This window comes from Anguilla rostrata, chromosome 3 (assembly GCF_018555375.3).
Source record: "Anguilla rostrata isolate EN2019 chromosome 3, ASM1855537v3, whole genome shotgun sequence".
Taxonomy (NCBI): domain Eukaryota; kingdom Metazoa; phylum Chordata; class Actinopteri; order Anguilliformes; family Anguillidae; genus Anguilla; species Anguilla rostrata.
Genome location: NC_057935.1, coordinates 18,567,742 through 18,586,432, shown reverse-complemented (window position 1 = coordinate 18,586,432; position 18,691 = coordinate 18,567,742). Strand labels below are relative to the sequence as shown.

General features: G+C 38.0%; 1 protein-coding gene across 2 annotated transcripts in view; it reads left to right on the top strand.

Annotated features, from left to right (window-relative positions):
* LOC135250396 (contactin-associated protein-like 5) overlaps positions 1–15,369 on the top strand; it is a 91,402-nt gene extending 76,033 nt beyond the window's left edge. For both annotated transcript variants that reach the window (XM_064326635.1, XM_064326634.1), the window contains exons 19-24: positions 2,223–2,447; positions 4,319–4,452; positions 5,019–5,106; positions 11,587–11,790; positions 12,267–12,341; positions 12,965–15,369. In XM_064326635.1, coding sequence (XP_064182705.1) covers positions 2,223–2,447; positions 4,319–4,452; positions 5,019–5,106; positions 11,587–11,790; positions 12,267–12,341; positions 12,965–13,209 — 971 coding nt within the window. In that variant the 3' untranslated portion in view covers positions 13,210–15,369. The remainder of the gene's footprint in view (positions 1–2,222; positions 2,448–4,318; positions 4,453–5,018; positions 5,107–11,586; positions 11,791–12,266; positions 12,342–12,964) is intronic.
* Positions 15,370–18,691: the final 3,322 nt, after the last annotated feature.

Here is an 18,691-nt window from a genome sequence, read left to right as displayed (position 1 = left end):
CTGACAAAACCAGAAGGCTTACATGCACAATGACATTAATGCAGTGTGGGTAAGACTCTGAACATACTGCAGCCTGTTCTGCAATGAAGAGCATGTTATGAGATTTTCTTCCATTTAGTTTGCTTTAGAATATGTAAACAGTCTAGTGTGAAATTTATGAATATACAGTATATACATTTAAGGCTCCCAGATACATTTTTTCAAGAATATTTTTGTATTTCTGACACTGCCTTGCTTACATTTTTATCAGCTCACCATTCTGGTTTCTGTCATAGAAAGTATAATGCTCTCTCACAAACAAATATCCCCAAAAGTCACCCCACATGTTGTTGTGATAAAATAAAATGTGTTCAGGTTTATTTTCTGTATGTAATGTATAGAACAAGTACAAAGCTCAAATCTAAACAACTATGTGCTATTGCATGTATGATTAAATGCAACAGAAAAGGGTGTTTTCAAATAATCCTGAGATTATGCAGATAATCCTCTGGACTGCCAGTCGGAAATTGTTGGAAAAAAGTAGATTAGGTTACACGACAATGTATGCTGTAGAAATACTGTATAAGACAATCGGTTAAGAAAGTTCATTCAAATGGTTAGTCACCCTGTTATTAAGATATATTTAAGTTACCAGTCCAGCACCAATGAGAGTAAGGGCCAAAGTACCTGTACAAAACAGTGATCTCCTTGGGAAAAATTTACACTACATTGAGAAGTGATTACTGTCCTTTTGGCAAAAGTGATCATATACTTTTAATTCTGATCATAGAGTCAATACAATTTCTGATTAACACCAGTATTTTGCAGCCAGTTTTCCAATTAACTGCATTAACTTGCTGTACTATTTATTTAGGATCCCCATTAGCAATACACAGTGTGCAGCTAATCTTCCTGGGGTCCAAACATAAAATACATACGAGATTGTATAGTGAGACATAAAATCAAATGGACAAAATAATAAAATCAAACAGACAAAATAATACGAGACAATAACAATAATACGTTACAGTAACAGTAACAGCTGGCCTATACCAGCTGGAAGTCTGGTGATTAATTGTGTAGCAAATAATTTGTTCAACATAACTCCATTTAGCAACAACTATTTGTATTCAGTCGTTGTTTACATTTTCACATACATATGAATAGAATATAAAAATAGCAATTGAGCAAATTGTTGCCATCCCACATGAGGGAGGTTGAACCAGAATTAGCCGGTGCTAGCTAGTGGGTGGTTGTTCTAAATATCCCTTCTCATTTTCTCATCTTCTAGTCTACACATGCCTATTGAGACATCTGTGGGGGTAAACTCCAGCCAAACCAAAAGAGAAACAGTGATAGTCACTAATACCTATAATGTCTTTATCCAATGACTTCCTTTGATGGCCAAATCCACATTTCACCCTATTTGCATTCATTTTCATTAAACTTGTACTGTAGCAATACAGCATAAAAATGCTTTCATTTGGTCTTTAAGACTTAGCCAAAAGGTCTTGCTCCACTGTGGTCACACTTTATTAGCCCTTAAAGGGAGCATGTTAGGATTTTCTAAATGCCGACTTGGTTCCGCGGGATCAAAGGGTGAATGTGTAAGGCGACGGAGGAACCCGCACTCTGCCGTTTCCCTCCTGCCCCTCCGCGTGGATCCCGCTCCCCGCTCGAGCGTGGGTTCCAGGGCCTGGGTTACCGGCACATCCTCCGCAGGGAGGAATCTCATTTAAAACAGCCCGTTTCTGTGCCTTTGCCCCGCCAGCTCACCGGCTTTCCACCACCCATCATTATAATGAGAGAATCCTAGCGCTGTCACCGCGGTCTTTATCTCCTCAAACCCCGAGCTGAGAAATGACTGGCGCCCGAGCCGTTTCGGGGGGCCCTGATTAAAGCGCGTGCGGCGCGGAGACGGGCCGACTCCGCCCTCGCGGAGCGCCGCTCGCGGATGGCACCCAGTCGCGTTTCAGTCAAAGCCCCTTACATGTTTCGGCACAGCTGCGTTGTCATTACTATCTGCAGATTATCATAAGGATTTATTCTGATTTATAATACCGCTTTGAGTTATTGTAGGAATTTGCATATGGATGAGCGGGTTCTTTTCTCAGTTTTTTCCGCGAACGCTTTTTGGCTGTGGAATGATCCCGCATCTCAGTGTGAAATGATTTTCTGTGTCTCTTTTTTTCCCCACCTCCTTGTGCCCCCCCCATCCCCCCCCACCCCCCCCCATCGCTCAGAGGTGTCTGTGTCTTTCGTGAGCGGGTCCTCAGTTACCTACACCTTCCAGGAACCGTTCTCAGTCATGCGCAACAGAAGCACTCTGTCCTCCGCCATCTACGCAGAGAACGCCAGGCCCAGGGAGAACGTGGCATTCAGCTTCCTGACCACCCAGACACCCGCTATGCTGCTCTCAGCCAGCTCCTACTACCAGCAGGGCATTGCCATCATCTTGGCCCGCAATGGTATAACACTCATAACTGTGTGTGTGTGTGTCTCGGCGTGAATCTGAGTGTGTGTATAACCTTGTGTTTGTGTGTGTGTGTGTGTGTGTGTGTGTGTGTGAGTGTGTGTCTGTCTGTCTGGCTGTCTGTCAAACTGTGTGTAATTGTTTTCAATATCCCCACATGATAAGATAATCTTTTTTGCTTGTTCAATGCAAACCAGCAAGCCGCCCAGGTAGTTAACTGTCTAGCCATCACAAGCTCTCCTAGAACAACAATTATGTTGTGTTGCTCGTCATTTCAGAATTCAGATTTCTGAGGTGGAAAATCCAGGCTCAGAAAATAAAGTAATCTCCAGTATTTTGTTCCAGTTACCTGGATTTGTTAATTAGCGCAGTCTGTATTCCTGGGTGGAAGAAACAAGTGGCAGGACTTTTACTTTGTGATCCCTGGAACTTCCACCTCTGGATATGCATTTTTTTCTTGCAAGTAAAATCAAATCAGCCTGTCACTCTTTAGTATCTTAATTATTCCTGTGGAGGCCAAAGTACAAAACTAGAAAGAAGCAATATCACACTAAAGAGCTACCTGGTTAGGCTGGCAGAAGTGAAATTGTGAGGGTCCTTGATTTTTGATACGGCACTGTAAGTGTGGGTTGTACACTGCGTCTCTGTATCAAGTAGCAGCTGGCACGCCCCAGTAGGTGGCAATCGCTAATTTGCTGATTGGAAGAAGGGCAGTATAATATCTGTAATCAAGAAGGTCCAGCCGAGCACATATATCCACGTCTGTGAGTCTGTGATTCTCTATGGCAGTGTTTAAGTACCTGTGACTGAGAACAAATCGCTGCTTTTTCAGTCCACTTAGAACATGAGACTTTCCACCTCCGCTCTGAATCAGCCATGTGGTGCTGCTCGAAAAAACCCGCTGGGTTCTATACTTGGAATTCCTCACAGGCTAATGCACTGAGCATCTCCCGGTTCCAGATTTGGTGGCAATTCAGGATTCGTTATCATCAAGGGGCCTTAATCATTTCTGGCAAATCTCGAGTAAGGACGCGTTTATCAGGCATGGTGGGGGACGGGAGAAAGAGAGGAGAGAGAAATAAATTGAATTGTTGCTGTATTACCAGCCTGAATGTTTGGGAAAGTGCTGCTATCTCAATGGATTTGTGGAACTTCTTTTAATTACATCCACATGCAACACTCCAGCAGGTTTATATGCATTTCTACCTCTTCAGTGTTTGAACAACAAGGACAAGCAAGGACTCATCAGTGAAGGATTTTCATATCTAATCAAACAAAGATTTGACTTTTAAAGAGTCAGTCTACTAAAGACTTCTCTCATAATGTGATAGTTGAAGCTAATGCTTTCTTCTAGAATAGTTCTGAAGATTACATATATACATATATATAGAGGCATAGCACATTGTGCCATATATTATGAAAAAATGTTTCAGACAACTGTAAATTGTGTTGCCATTTATACATAGATGTTTTTATACATGGTATAAATATGACAAGTTTTTATAACACAAAAGTTTGCAGTTTGGATTATTTCCTACTTGTCTTGCACCTATAAAATTAAACTATAAAAATAAAATTATAACAAATAACTGATTTTTTTTTTTTTTTTTTAAGTAGCCGGTTCAATGGTTAGAATTATGGTATTTGAAGAGTGATTCCTGCTGTTCGAGCCTCAAAATGCATTGTGGAATGTACAATTTAGAATTTAGAATGTAAAGAAGTTTTGATATCATTTGTTAATTATTTCACTACTTTTACCTCACCTACATTTATCACTACATGTATCATGAAGATTCATGTTACTCTTCAAAAGACTAGCATGGGTGATTTCTTAAAGTTCCTTGGCTGCTAATTTTCTTTCTCCAGGGAGTCTGCAAATCTTCTACCGACTCAATAAGGAGAGGGCCCCAGATGTGTTCACCCCCACATATGGAAGCCTGGCTGATGGGCAGCTGCATTGGGTTCGAATGCATCGGGAGGGGAAGGATATTTATGTCCAGGTAATTGGTCCTTTTTCTAAGCTTTGGCTCTTTTTGTCACAATACCATAATCAATTTGCAAATGGATTGCCACTGTGGTTTAACAGTGTATTCAGCATCTAATATTTATGGAAAGCTCTTAATGACACAATTTATACAATACCTTTATAAATGTTTTATCAGTAATCTCTAATTCGAATTAGCTAACTGTGTACCGTACCAATCTGCACAATGATGTAATGAAATATTAAAGAATGTTGATTGCAAATGTATATTGGTTTTGATTTTATCTGCCAACATTTAATGTACAAACCTATATGATGTATACTATATTGTTGGCATAAATACAATAAGTGTTTAGGCTTTTGCGAATAACCTCTGGATTGAATCCAGCTGACTTTAAATGATCTGTAAATTGAATCATTTGCATGTGTCATTGGCTTGCTCTCCAGTGTTCATGAAATGCCCTTGGCTGCTGTTGATTCAGAAAGCAAACGAACAGCAGCTCTTCTCATATCCTTAGATTTAAAAAGTGTTTTATATGTATGAATGCCTTGACGCATTAATTTATTTTCTTGCTATACCAGATTGACAAGGACATCAACCGAAAATACAGCCTGTCATCTAACACGGAATTAAATACAATCAGATCCGTGACTTTGGGCAAAGTCACAGGTAAGCCGTCCTGTGGCATTAAACCTCCATGGATAATTTCAAAATGTTTGGTATGTAACGTAATAAAACCCTGCCCATAAATCCTGACAAAGGGTCCTATCTCCAGAAGAGGTGATATAATACAGACAGCTGTTTTAGCTCTTTTAAGTGGTGTAGTTTTATCTTAGTCAGTACAAATGGCAGACCTGATGCCATATGTTAAGGATATTGTAGCTCTGTGCAATGTGTATCTTTATAAAGTCATCACATTCTGGAATAAAGCATGTCAGTGTCAATGATGCAATGATGCAGCCCCCATGGAGAGCAACTTTTAATGGACGCAAGTTCTTATAATATCAGCTGTTTACATGTGATATAATGGAAATACCCAAGGACTAATTTTGGATTCCATTAGCTACTGCGTGAAGTTCATAATTAAACTATAATTAAATAAATGAAGTGTTTACTCTTCCCACGGGTAGCACATTTGTGCATTCGGTTTTGTCATATGTGCTGGTTGAGTAAAGGATGTGTTTAATAACCGCCAAATGGATTTGTTCAGAGTGCATCTGTCTGTTGATGTCTTTTATCTAACAGGATACCAAAATGAATCTGGATATGATTGCCTTGAAATACAAGTCAAGAGGAAATTGCCCTTCTTTCCTTGTATAGGATTGTTTGATCTAGAGGAAGTTAATTGGCGCAAAAGTTATACTCATTGTTATTATTGTTTGATGCAACAAACATAGAGTTATATCATGAAGCTAGTTTTCTTTTATTTCTAAATTCTTTAAATCTAAATTCTAAAGTCAGAGGACAGAAATGTATCACTTAGTATATTTAATTAATATATTTATATCGGTATGCAGTATATTTAATTTCTGTACTCAAAGTAATCCTGGATTACCTGGATCCCACGAAGTCCCCCACATCCTGTCCATCAGGTACTGCAAAGTTACATCATTTAAGCAACACCTAAATCATCATTAGTATCATTACTAGAACAAAGGGTTATTTGCCATATCTTTGATCATATATCACTTAACTACTTAAATAAAAATGAGGATAGATAGATAGATAGATAGATAGATAGATCGATAGACAAAACAATGAACAAAACAAGGGCAAACTACCACGAGGTAAACAAAAAACTAAGTTGTGTTCAGTTTGAACAAATATTTAGCATTTATGTGATGAAACCCATAGCTAGGTAGTGACCCCATAGCTAGGTAATAATGAAAGAAACTGGGCAGCTTCAGACTCCCTCTGTTTCTGCTCACAGTCTTTCCAGTGAGAAACATTATTTCTTCCCACCCCAGACGAAGGACAGAATAACTATATGAAGTTTTTGAAACATTTTTTTAGGGATTTGAACTGGTAGCATTCTCCAGACATAATTCACATTTGGAAGCACCATCAGTTTAACTATATTGATTCTGCCCCCACAGTGTGATAAGCGTGTGGGGTAAGTGTTCCCATCTGCTAATATCTGAGTTGATTTGATTTGATAGATCTTTAAAGTGAATATCTCTGGTTGCTTTCAAATTATCCTTAATTCTTAGTCCTAAGCAAGAAATTCTGATCTGAAGTGAATGGCTTAAACCCCCATTTTAAATTATAAAGTTTTCTTGTGTTGTCCGAATCATTTATTCTTCATAAAACCTGTTTGGTCCCAATGAATGCATCTGGGTAAGGACGTGCCCATCCTAATTTTGGCTAAGATCTTATTGTCTAGATTCATCAGGCGTATTGGTCTATAATTCTGACACAGTAGTGGGTCCTTGTCTTTCCTATGAATACGTGTTATTAGAGACTCATTAAAAGAGACAGATGCTGTTTTTGTTGAACATATGTTGTTGAAGGTTTAAACAAAAATTAGGGTAAGCAAGTGTTGGAATGTTTGATAAAATGCTGCTGAATAACCATCTGGTCCAGGGCATTTATTTAAAGAAAATAAATGAATAGATTTCTTTAGCTCTGATATAGTGACAGGCCCCTCAAGAGAGTTATCACCCTCTGTTGATAGTTTAGGGAGTTTCATCACACCCAAAACATCCTGTATGTCTGACTAAGAACACAACACTTCAGAGGAGTACAGCTTTTGGAAAAAAATTTATAAAATCAACAAAAGTTGAGTTAACCTCATTTGCATCTTTGGTAACAGCGGCATTAACATTTTTATACTGCAAATGTTATTACTTGTCATATGTTTTTTGTTTGGTAAACTCAGCTTTTTCTCCCTCTTGGAAAAAATTGAGCTGAGCTGTGTTCAGAACATATTCTGTTCTGGCTCCTAAAAGTTTGTTATATTGAAGCTGAAGACTGAGAATCTTGGTCCCAGTAAAGGTCTTGGTCTTCACTAAAATGTTGGGCAATTTTACTCTGCATAGCTCTGATGTGTTTAGTCAAAGATAACAACTCATGGTCTATTTGTTTTTTTGTGATGACTTGCTCTGCTTATTAATTCACCTCTTAAACAGCATTTAAGAGATTCCCAAATAATTATGTCTTAAGTTTTTAGTTGTAGCCATAAACTCCTTTATATCCTCCTCAATTTGTACTGTAATATGTTTCTCTTCTATTAATGAATGATTGGTTTTCTGTCAACTAGTGGACATCTGAATACCAGGTAAAGATGTAGAGAATTGTGGGCTGAAATGATTATTGGATGAATAACAAGCCTGTGGTATGTCATGAGAAACAAAAAAGTAGTCAATCCTTGAGAATGATCGATGACATTTAGTAAAAAAAGTTCAATCCCACTCAGTAGGATGGATAACTTGGCAAATATCTATCAATCTATTTCAGTTAATCAAACCGTGATGCACTAGGTTAGCCTTGGAAGGTTTAACCAGTTGCTTTCCAGTTTTGTCTTCTCCTGGATTCATTACTAAATTAAAATCGCCACCAATAAATATGATGGATGTATTTGTGTATCTGGCCAATTTGGCTTCTATTTCATGTATGGGTGGAGGATTACCAACATTCTGGACAAACAGTAAGTGCCATAATGTTAGTGACAGACATATGATTTATTGATTTGGCTCTGTGCACAATTTTAGATTTGTAATCAAATGATTCACATGTGGTTAAAGTGCACACTCTTTTATTTAAGCGTATTTTTATACATTTTGGTTCCATCATGTTGGTTTCATCTCCCCATTTCAGGGCCATTTGTCCCAATCATACTGTTTGAGACAAATGGCTTCACAGGTGTTTCTGATTAGTCAGGTGTGTTCAATTGCTTCCTTGGTGTAGACATAAGTGAGCTTTTATTATCTAATTGTTTTGCTACAAATAAATGAGTATCCCACAAAGATTATACAGCTGTAAAAGCAATAGTTTTTTGGCAGTTGTTAGTCAGCAAGCAAGCTAGGCTCCACCAAACCCAAAGATGATAAAGTTTTTTTTTTTTATTTTAACAAATGTGTGTACTTATATGTCCATTTTGCATGTGTATCAGGTGTCGTCATTGGCTAATGTCGCTAAATGTCTAATGGGGACAATTATTGATTGCTGTACAGAAGCATTTGTGATGATATAATTGGCAGAAAAAACAAATGCTAAAGTTTTGGGTTTTATTGTGGGGATGTGTGAAGTTTGTGAATTCTGTCTGTTTGCATGAGGTCAGAAGGTACAGAAGGTAATCTTTTTAAGTGCTGAGAGTCTGTGGTCATTGTGGTTATTTTTGTAGGAAAACCTGAAAAGTAACTCTCAGTGCTGTATAATACAACACAATACAATAATAAAATTTTTTAAAAACGTTATTGTCCACACATTGGACATTTGTCTTTGGGTTCAACATAAAATATATAAAAGAAACATGCAAAGTACAAAATACAAAGACAAACTGAAAATACAGTTACTTAAACACTAGCCTAAAAACACAGAGATAACCCCCACTGGTCCCTATTTCCCATTTAGGAATAATAGCACTTGGGACAAGGTGTAACTTGGCGGGATGGCATACCTGCCATCCCTATAAATGTTATTATATTTGAGCCCCATGTGCCAGGAATGAGCAAGAGTATCACTTCTTGATCATTGTATTTGTCACTTGGAATAAAGAGAACCAATTTATAAGAATAGCAACTTCACCACTTTTCGATGAGCTACCTATTCCATGGGCTTGCCCTACCCAATCCTAGCATATATGATGTAACCACATGGGCTTTACATTTTTTGAGATTGTTGAGAATTTTATAATGCTTAGTTGTGTTATTAGGCCCTTTTACATTCCATGCAACTACATTTACTAGTCTAACCATTAATTTTCTTTAAAAACGAATGAAGAAAGAAAAGAAATAAAACGAAATAGTGTAGAGCAAATCCACTCCAAATATTGCAGTCGTCAATGTATCCGGTCCCCTCTCCCCTTCCAGTTGTTTTCTTAAATTTGTTACCCAGTTCATCTGTAGGAATCTGGATGTTGAGGCAAAATTTCAGTGATGGTGGCCTTGAAAAAGTGTTTATGTCACATTCCATCAGGGACTTGCCTGCAAGCTGTTTAACTCCAGGCCAAATACCGTTGGGTAGCTGACTGCTGTAGTGGTAAAAGGACAGGACGTGAAAGGTTGTAGCTCTGAAACCCAGCTGAGCTAAAGCGGTTGTACCCTGGAGGGAGGTACTTAGCGTAGACATGCTCCGGTAAGATTCAGCTGTAAGACTGCTTATGCGTTAAAATTCAACTGTGTGGAGCAGTGTCCTGTGTAGGTCCTTTTTTCAGTAATGTGCACACAGCCCCGCATCCACCATGTCATACTGGGATCTGTACCACAACCCAACGCCAAAACAGGCAGCGACTGTTACTTAACCCGGCCTGCAGGCAATCTTAACCACAAACTGACCTAATACCTGCCAGATCATATCAATAGATGTCATTACTCTTATGACTTCAAGCAATATTCCTGTGCATGAATTTGATTTGCTATATAGTCCATGCCATGTGTTTATACTTATAAATAAGGATTCCATTGCATAAGGGGAAAAATATATAATAAAGCAGCTTATAAGTGTTTAGAAAAAAACAACAAGAAGCAACAAAAGAGAAAGAGAAAATTAATTGGCTAATAGGTCATAGGCTAATTAGATTATGAAATGTATCCTGACAAAATTGTAGCCCTGATATTTTTATTATATTCAACCAAACTCTCAAACTTCAGTATGTGCTAAAAAGTATAATTAATATGGGCCATCATCTCAAATTACCATGATTACGATAGATTAAGTTAAGCTCTGTGTGAGCCTAAATGTGGATTACAAACAGAGAAGAAGCAACTACTGACATGAATTTGGCACAAAATGGCATAAAGGCTCTGTTCTAATGCATGGATTGGCTCCGAGGCCTGGTGTCTACTCTCGGTGTCAGAGCCAACTGGCCGGATGTTTTGCCTCGCTCGGGGATTGGTCTATAGAGCGTTCAAAAGAACTGGAGAGGGTAGGAGGGGCCAGGCGGCAAAGCCAAGGAAGTAATAGCAAAGAGCCTCAACTGCCCGTGCTTGAGGGCAAAAGAGCTGGCTGCCCATTGAATTCAATGTATAAAACCAAGATGATTTAACTGCCAAAAAAAAACCTAATCAGTTTTTTGTGATCATAAATTTAGTTATGTGCTGCAGTTTGTAAAACAATGGTTGTTTTGGTCCATAAGACTTGGGAAAACATTTCTTAAAATGGGCATATTTTCTTGCAAATTTCATATTTTTGCAATCTGCTTTTCATATGAGATTTAACAGTTGTTAATTGATCATTTATTTTGCCTTAAAAAAAGATGTGTTCATATGAGGTGTACTCATTTTCTGTGCCCCTTTACGTACAATTTCCGACACACAAATGTTATTTGTGGTCCAGTGTGTTTGAAGAAATTAACAGATGTAACTTCATTATTATAAGCATTAACATTATGGTTATATTCAGTCACCTCCAGGTGAAAAAAACTCAACAAAAGTAAATATATCTTTGGAACTTTCCTGAGAAAAGGGGCAGTCTTTTTGTTCAGATAAAAAAAACATTCAACAAAATGCTAATTATCGTGCCATTTAATGCTCTTATGCTCAGCACTGAGTAAAAATGTGTATTTCAGTACTTAAGCATATTTATGTAAATGCAATCATTCTATTTGCAAATGGAGCTAATATTATGTACTTTACGATTACTTGGAAATCACAGCATATTGAGGACCCATAATTGCATTTACATGCATTTCAATTGCAAATGTGAATAAGGAACTGTAATCAACAATCAGTTTTAGTAAAATTATGCTCTTCTTTGAATGAGCTCTCCACAGAAACTGATCAATGGGATTTAATAAGTATTGTCATGCTTAAAATGTTAGAACAATGGTAACAACCACTCATTGTGTTCAAGGTTTATTGCATCGTAATGATTATTTAGCATTTCATTTAAACAATCAACTTTGTCCAGCTAAATCGATTTTCACATTCAGTTTACATAGATCAACTTGCAGATAAACTGCAGTCAATATCTTTCCTTCTATGTGTACAGAAAGTGACATCTTGAATGAAGAAGTGATGCAGGCGGGATCCAGAGGTTTCATTGGCTGCCTGTCGTCAGTCCAGTTCAATCAGGTGGCTCCACTGAAAGCGGCGCTGCTGAATCGTGGCAGCTCATTGGTCAGCTTACGGGGACATATAGTGGAGTCCAACTGTGGGGCGTCAGCGGACATGACAAAGTCACACTCCCTCTCAGGTATGCTTATGTTCTGACACTTCTTGAATGCAGACGCACACCTCCAACACAATTACTGTTAAACCACACCTTACGTATGCAAATGACGTATAAACACCTCCAACAGTCACTGTTAAAACACAGCCGCCTACAGTAACAGTCTTTTAAAAAGTTTCATAAAAAACAACCTATTTATACCAACACACACACATCTAAAACATAAACCAGATATGCAAACACATTCTGCTGTCACCAAATGTTGCACCAAATTAAGTACATTTTGGTCAAGACTAGTGCTCTGTTTCATCTCAATGTTGGATCAGAGAAGGGCACTGACCACACACAAATGTGTATATTCTGGAAAACTGAAAAAAAAGATTATATTTGACAGGTTCATTCATGTATTTCTTGTGTACACCTCCCATTCCTTGCTTAGCGACACATTACATTCCCAAATGCTGCTTAATTCATTCATTCTCCTCTTTCATTGTCTACAGATCATTCAGAGAAAGTTGACAGAGGGAAGGAGCCATTAAAAGATGGGGTTCAGAGTGATTCGGCAGTAATTGGAGGTGAGCGTTCCCATTTTGTCTTATTTTGTTTGATTGTTAAAGTCAGTCTGCTGTGAAATGAGCTCCCTGCTATCTCTGTCTCTTTCGCCGACTTCTTGGAATAATGTGTCCTGGTTAGGATAGGATTATGTACTACATCAAGGTTCTCCAACCACAAACTTTCAAACTGATAAAACTGTAGTTCACCCTGGAGGGTAACTAAATATTGTGCATTGACATCCCACTCAGAAAATGTGTAACTAATAAAAACAGGTTACTCAGGTTAATTATACTAATTAGTTTTACTCAGATATAAATGCTAGATTGAATTATCATTACAACTAAGTGTCAATGTTAATTGATTTCTCCACACAGTGCGCTCAACAAGCCAAAATCAACTTGCTGGACATTTATGAAATAGAAAAATTTACATTTACATTTAACCATGAGTCAGACTTAAGGACAAATGTTAATTGAATCCAGGCCTCATTTACATGTGATGAGCAGGAGAGAGTGTAGATCCTGCTGAATATTGAACCAGTTCCTTATAATCATGCGGCTAAAATATGACCAAAATGACCCAGCCAATGATGTTTCACTGACCTTATCTTCCCGTTCCACGGGACCGCAACCGCTGTTTGCAGGCGTGAGTGCGGCCGTCGTTTTCATCACTCTCTGCGTGGTCGCGGTGATGGCCCGCTTCCTGTACCAGTACCGCCAGGCCGAACAAACATCTGCCATCGAGAAGGACCACCGGCACAGCCTGGAGGTGTCCTACCGCACCGAGCTGGACCATCAGAGCCATCGGCACGGCCTGAACGCGGCCTACTGTACAGAAATGGACCTTCAGAACTCGGTGCGGAACAGCAGGAAGGAGTACTACATCTGACACGCCAGCATTCGCAGTCCGTCTTTCCTGGCCTCCCTGTGCTGTACGTCTTGGGAAACTGCACCTCGTCTTCTCCGCCCAGAGACATCTTGGCATGTAGCCACCGCATAACGGAAGGGCGATGGTCTCAACAAAAAAAAAACATTTATTAGTCTGTACGTTTTTTAAGATATAAAAAACAACTATGTGATTATTGTTTTCACTGCAGGGTAGCGTAGAACACTAATACGCATCCAAGGAAATTAAGAAACTGAAATGATGAAACAGATTTATGGGAAATCTTTTTTTTTTCTTTTTTTTTTTCCTGTCTATAGAAAAAAGCAATCTGGCTTAATCCCAGCATGGAAACGTTACAAAAACATCATTCCAGTTCATGAATGAAACAGTATGTGTGGATTTAGTATAAAGATTTAGAACAATATTTATATGTGAATATTATTTTAGCATTATTTTATTTTACTATGTTGATGATATCATATGGTGCAATGAGGGGCTGTTATTTATCATTATTTTTTATAGGTAGGATGCACTTTAGCGACTGACTTTAGCATAAACATCTGAAGAATCTATTCCACTCCTCAAGCTGAGGTTTTCCTGGGAGAGAACGTGATCCAGTAGATCAGTGCCTCGTCTGCATGCATCCCGTTTTGTCTGTCATGACTACCCACCTAGGGAATTCTGGGAAGGGAAAGACCTCCCCTATATTTTACTGTGGATTGGACAGGAAGAGCTGATTTAATCTGTAGATTGTGTGTTGATGTTTATCTAGTGGAGAGGGAACACAGTTTTGTTAGACAAACAGAAAATAGGGGGTGGGGTATAGACTACACATTTTCTGTAGATCATTTAAGGCCTGCTGTTTTCTTATAGTAATCCTGTTATAAAGTTACAGAGGGCCAAGGATCAAAAGCTGTCCTTCCTGCATCTGAGGTGAATCAGCAAGAGAATAGTGACATCGCGGAGGCTGTGTCATCCTGACTGACCGCTCTCTAAATTCAGATTTGTTGTCTCTTTTTCTATTCTCACCGGCCATTCCGTTTCTTAAGGGCAACCTTCCAGGATTTGAAATGCATTTTATCAGGACACACCCTGGAAGGATAAGTACATTAGAGAGGACTTTCAGATGATAAGTTTCTGTATTAATTGGTAGGCTGATAGATGGAGAAGAAAAAGAAAAACAATTTGGTTTTGAATTAGGTCAGAAACAGTTTTGAATCAGACATACATATTTTGCCGACAGTATATCATAGTCTTTCCCGTCTGTTATCAGCATTTGGTCCACATATATGAACCCAACCGGTAGTACAACTGAGTGTGTTCAGAGCGCTTCTGAAAAATATGTTGTATACCAGCTGGTGTTGGGAAACAAAGCAACAAAGTTCAATAAATAAGTATTAATAAGTCCAGTACTATGTATACTGTACTTACCACTGACAATTAGATGAAACTAACCATTCAGAAGGAAGTATGACTCTTACTCCTGCACGTCATTTGTATACACAAAAATGGATATCTTAATTAACCTTTAGCTACAAATATTTTACACAGTCTTTTCTGTCATCTGGTTGTGAGGACAGAAAGAATCGCCTCAGCTCACTTCCTTGTTTGCACTTCTGGTGTCAGGATCCTGGGTCTGATGTCTGCAGATCTGTGACTACCCGCCATCTGCCAAAAACCTCCCGCCATTAGGCTGCTTCTGAACATCTAAGGCACATCTGTTGTCATACCCTCTGGCAGAGCAGCCAATCAAATCCTGCTGAAGCCGCTGTCTGCTAATGGCTTTGCAAAAAAAAAAAACTTCACAGACCTGCCATAAATTCACAAATTCAAAAAAAAGAAAGTTGTTTTTTTTTTTTTTTTTTTTTTTTTTTGTAATGCTACATTTTGTGATTTGTTGTATGAGAACATTAGTTTTCTTTTTTATTTGTTCATTGTATCTTCATTGGAGTTAAAATGGAGTTACCTCAGATTGTTGGCCATATTCATTTTCTGTAGTACTGTTACACCTGATCAAGACGGATTACCACAGCAATTTTCGAAAGTATTGCATTAAGCAGCTGTTATACCTAGAAAGTACAATTCTTTCTTGAGGTTGCGGAAATCTCTCTGCTTTACATACCTACATTAAAGGAAACACAGTGAGCATTTCCAAAGTTAAAATGAATCATTGCAGTTGAATGTGTTTCTGATGTTGTGGATCGTAAAATTAGGTGTAGCTCAGTCAGCAGGTGTTGCAGACCTAATGTTTCGGGAGGTTACTGAACCAGAGGATGCTTTCAGAACAGGTGAGGTCAGGAAGGAATCGCACCCACTCCCTGCTCTCTCTGGGGGACCAGGCAGCCGATCCTAAGTTGCATGAAAATTGCTGGGCTGACAATAAAACCTGCAGTTTTTTTTTTTGCTGAGCGTGGGTGTTCTGGAGAATGGAGTTTCTCTCCAATAGTGCTCTGTCAGCAGGGAGAGATGCACGAGCGTCCATGTGTCCATGCCGAAGGGAGAGGACGGAAAAACAGACAAACTGACCTGGATTCAGTCTAACTACGGTTTGGTTTCTACTCGACTTTTGAACACTTTCCTTTTTCGGCACTACAGAACATCAGTCTGTTTTTGGAGTTCTATGAAATTTGCAAGAAGAAAAACAAACAAGTCTTTGAATACACCTTACTACTGTCCACATTTATTTATTTGTTAATTCATTACTTAATCAATTCATTCATTCATTTATGTATATAACTGGCTGACTGATTCCAAGGCCAGGATTTCAATTTGATATATTAATCTGCATTTTACTTTATGGGCCATAGAGAGAAAACTGACATTAACTATTATGTATTTTAAGACATTCATAATTTGAACATCTCAACCATGAAATTTAGATTAAATTTTAAAAAATATTATGCACTTTATTACACTGGTTCCCTCTGGGGTAGAGTACATGATTTATACTATCTGCATACCATATTCTATTTGAAGTGGAACTATCAAATAGATAAATCATAAAGCTCTATTACGATAATGTGTTTTACAAAACTGAAGAGCATGATTTCTCGAGATTGTTCATGAAATGGCAGTTTTTATGGAGATGGTCTGCATCATTTGTGTCATGTATTTAGAAAGTACAGTGTGTGTTCTCCATTGTTGTGGCAATATACAATACAAGGCTCTAAATTATAGACACAATATGTGTAAATGACGGTGTGCATATCGTAATGCTTAGTCACTGATCATTTTATTCATTCATTTATTTGTTTAGGACAGATCTATACCCTCTTGCTCGAAAGAGGAAAGCACATTGTTAGATATATGTTCTGTTTGTGATTCATATGATTGTCTGTTCAGTGTCTGAAATGCTACCCATTAAGATCAAAAAGACCTCAGGAAAATGAGTTTCAGAACAGGCAGGGCAGTTCTATTGAATCGTAAGACAGAATAGAATAATGTGGAAAAGTAAAGCTGTGTTGCAGAAAGTATCTTCATGAAAGGTATGCTGAGTAATGTGTATGTTAGCAGGTCTATAGAGTTTGTAATGCATAAGGAGTACATCAGAGCATACTACCTGCTGGTAAATAAAATTAAATAGCGCTCAATTTGCATATTTTAAATGCACAAGATGCAATTAATTGAATTGTGTGCAGCATGTACAGTACAGTAGTAAGTTTCCATGTTAATTATAATAAAGGAAGTGCAAACTAGATCTGGAGATTGCAAAGGAAGTGTCAGAGGAAATATTGCATTTCTGTGGAGAAACCTGTAATTTTGCTTGTGGTTTTATGCTGTTCACTGTACAATGCAGCACTGTAGTTTTGCAGAAGCATTATTACAGATATTATCACCCTACCTATTTGCCCTTCAGTGGCCCTCTGTTGTTGTTCACTGCTTTTCAGTGCAGTTTGGACAATGGTGTGGATTATGCCAGTGGCCTTAGCAAAAGGCAACTGGGTATCACTGCTGTTCAGTGTGTTTTGAAACCATATGAACTTCAGTATGAACAAATGTGAAGAGACTGATTTGTGAAGGAAATTATATCATATTGTAATCACTGGGCTGGCTCATTCTTTTCAAAAAAACGAAAGAAAAACTTGAACAGAATGAATCCTGTCACCGAAACACTATTGAAGTGCATTATGTTCTTAAAATTAATTACAACAACTGAAAAAAAGACTTGTACAAACTTTGCAGAATCTGCTGTTTATTACTTTATATTAATATTAACATTGTGGTTATTTTTTGGGTTTGTTTTATATGGCTATAATAATTGTACAGGTATATTGTAAATAGATGTATATTTAATAAAGAAAATGCATTTTTACTGCTTTATGTGCAAGAAATACTGTCTACTGTGTGTACTCATTGAATTTGTTTCACACTAGGAAATTTAAAAATGGCATGTACACATTCCCCCACTGAGAATAAAATACTTGTATGGCATGGAACCAGGGAAACATGTAGTCTATAAAATATAAATACTCACAAACATTCATGTTGAATTATACATTACTGTGTGATACTAATTTTGAACTAAAAAATAATATTAGCCTACATAACATGTATGTAATATGAAGAAATATTTGCTTGTCATTAACGCCACAAACGTGTGTGTGTGTGTGTGTGTGTGTGTGCGTGCATACATGTGTGTGTTTGTTTTTTTATGCACACACATACAGTGTGCATGTATGCATGTCTATGGTATAAGGTTTGTATGCAATAGCATATTACCAGTGGTGTCATGCTCACCCATCAAGGTCTTTATTTGAAACAAACCCACATTGTCTTTATTCATCCGCAGCAACCAAGTGTTTAATTATCTAAACCACGGCCTAGAAAAACAGTGCTGTGTTTCTAAATTAATTGCATCTGCAATGTTTGACTAATCTTGTCAGAAAAACATTAGTTTTCTATTCATCCAATTATATTTAATGTGCTGAATTGAAAAAAAAAAAGTAACGCAATGAAATTCTAACTTAGAGCTTTCACAAATACAAGCCCCAGATTTATTTTTGAGAGCAGTGGTAACGTTACCACAGACGACGAAGCCTGCTCCATTTTCAATGTTCGTAGGGTGCTTACAGTTCATTTGTCAGAGCATCACGCTGTCTTTTCTCCCGTACAATTTAATGAGCACAGTGCATTGTAATGGCATCCTGAGCTTCCTCCTCCTCCATGGGTAGAATAATATTTCACCATCTCCCTCACAGCTGGGACTGTTGCACCAGCTGGACATACAGCTGGGTTAATGTTACTTCACAGAACAGAGCTGGAAGCCAGAATGAGAGAAAAACTCAAAAGAACCATCTTAAACACATTGTAATTGAAACTAAAAAGTAAAAATACAGTTAGTCATAGCCGGTTAGGTAATTTTGTGAGAGCACCGAATTCCCTGCCATTTAGGCGAGTTCTTACTATAAAGCTAAATGTGCTTTATGATCAGCTTTCATTCTTACAAATTTCACATTTTAGTTCTACTTTGTACTTTCAGTAAGTC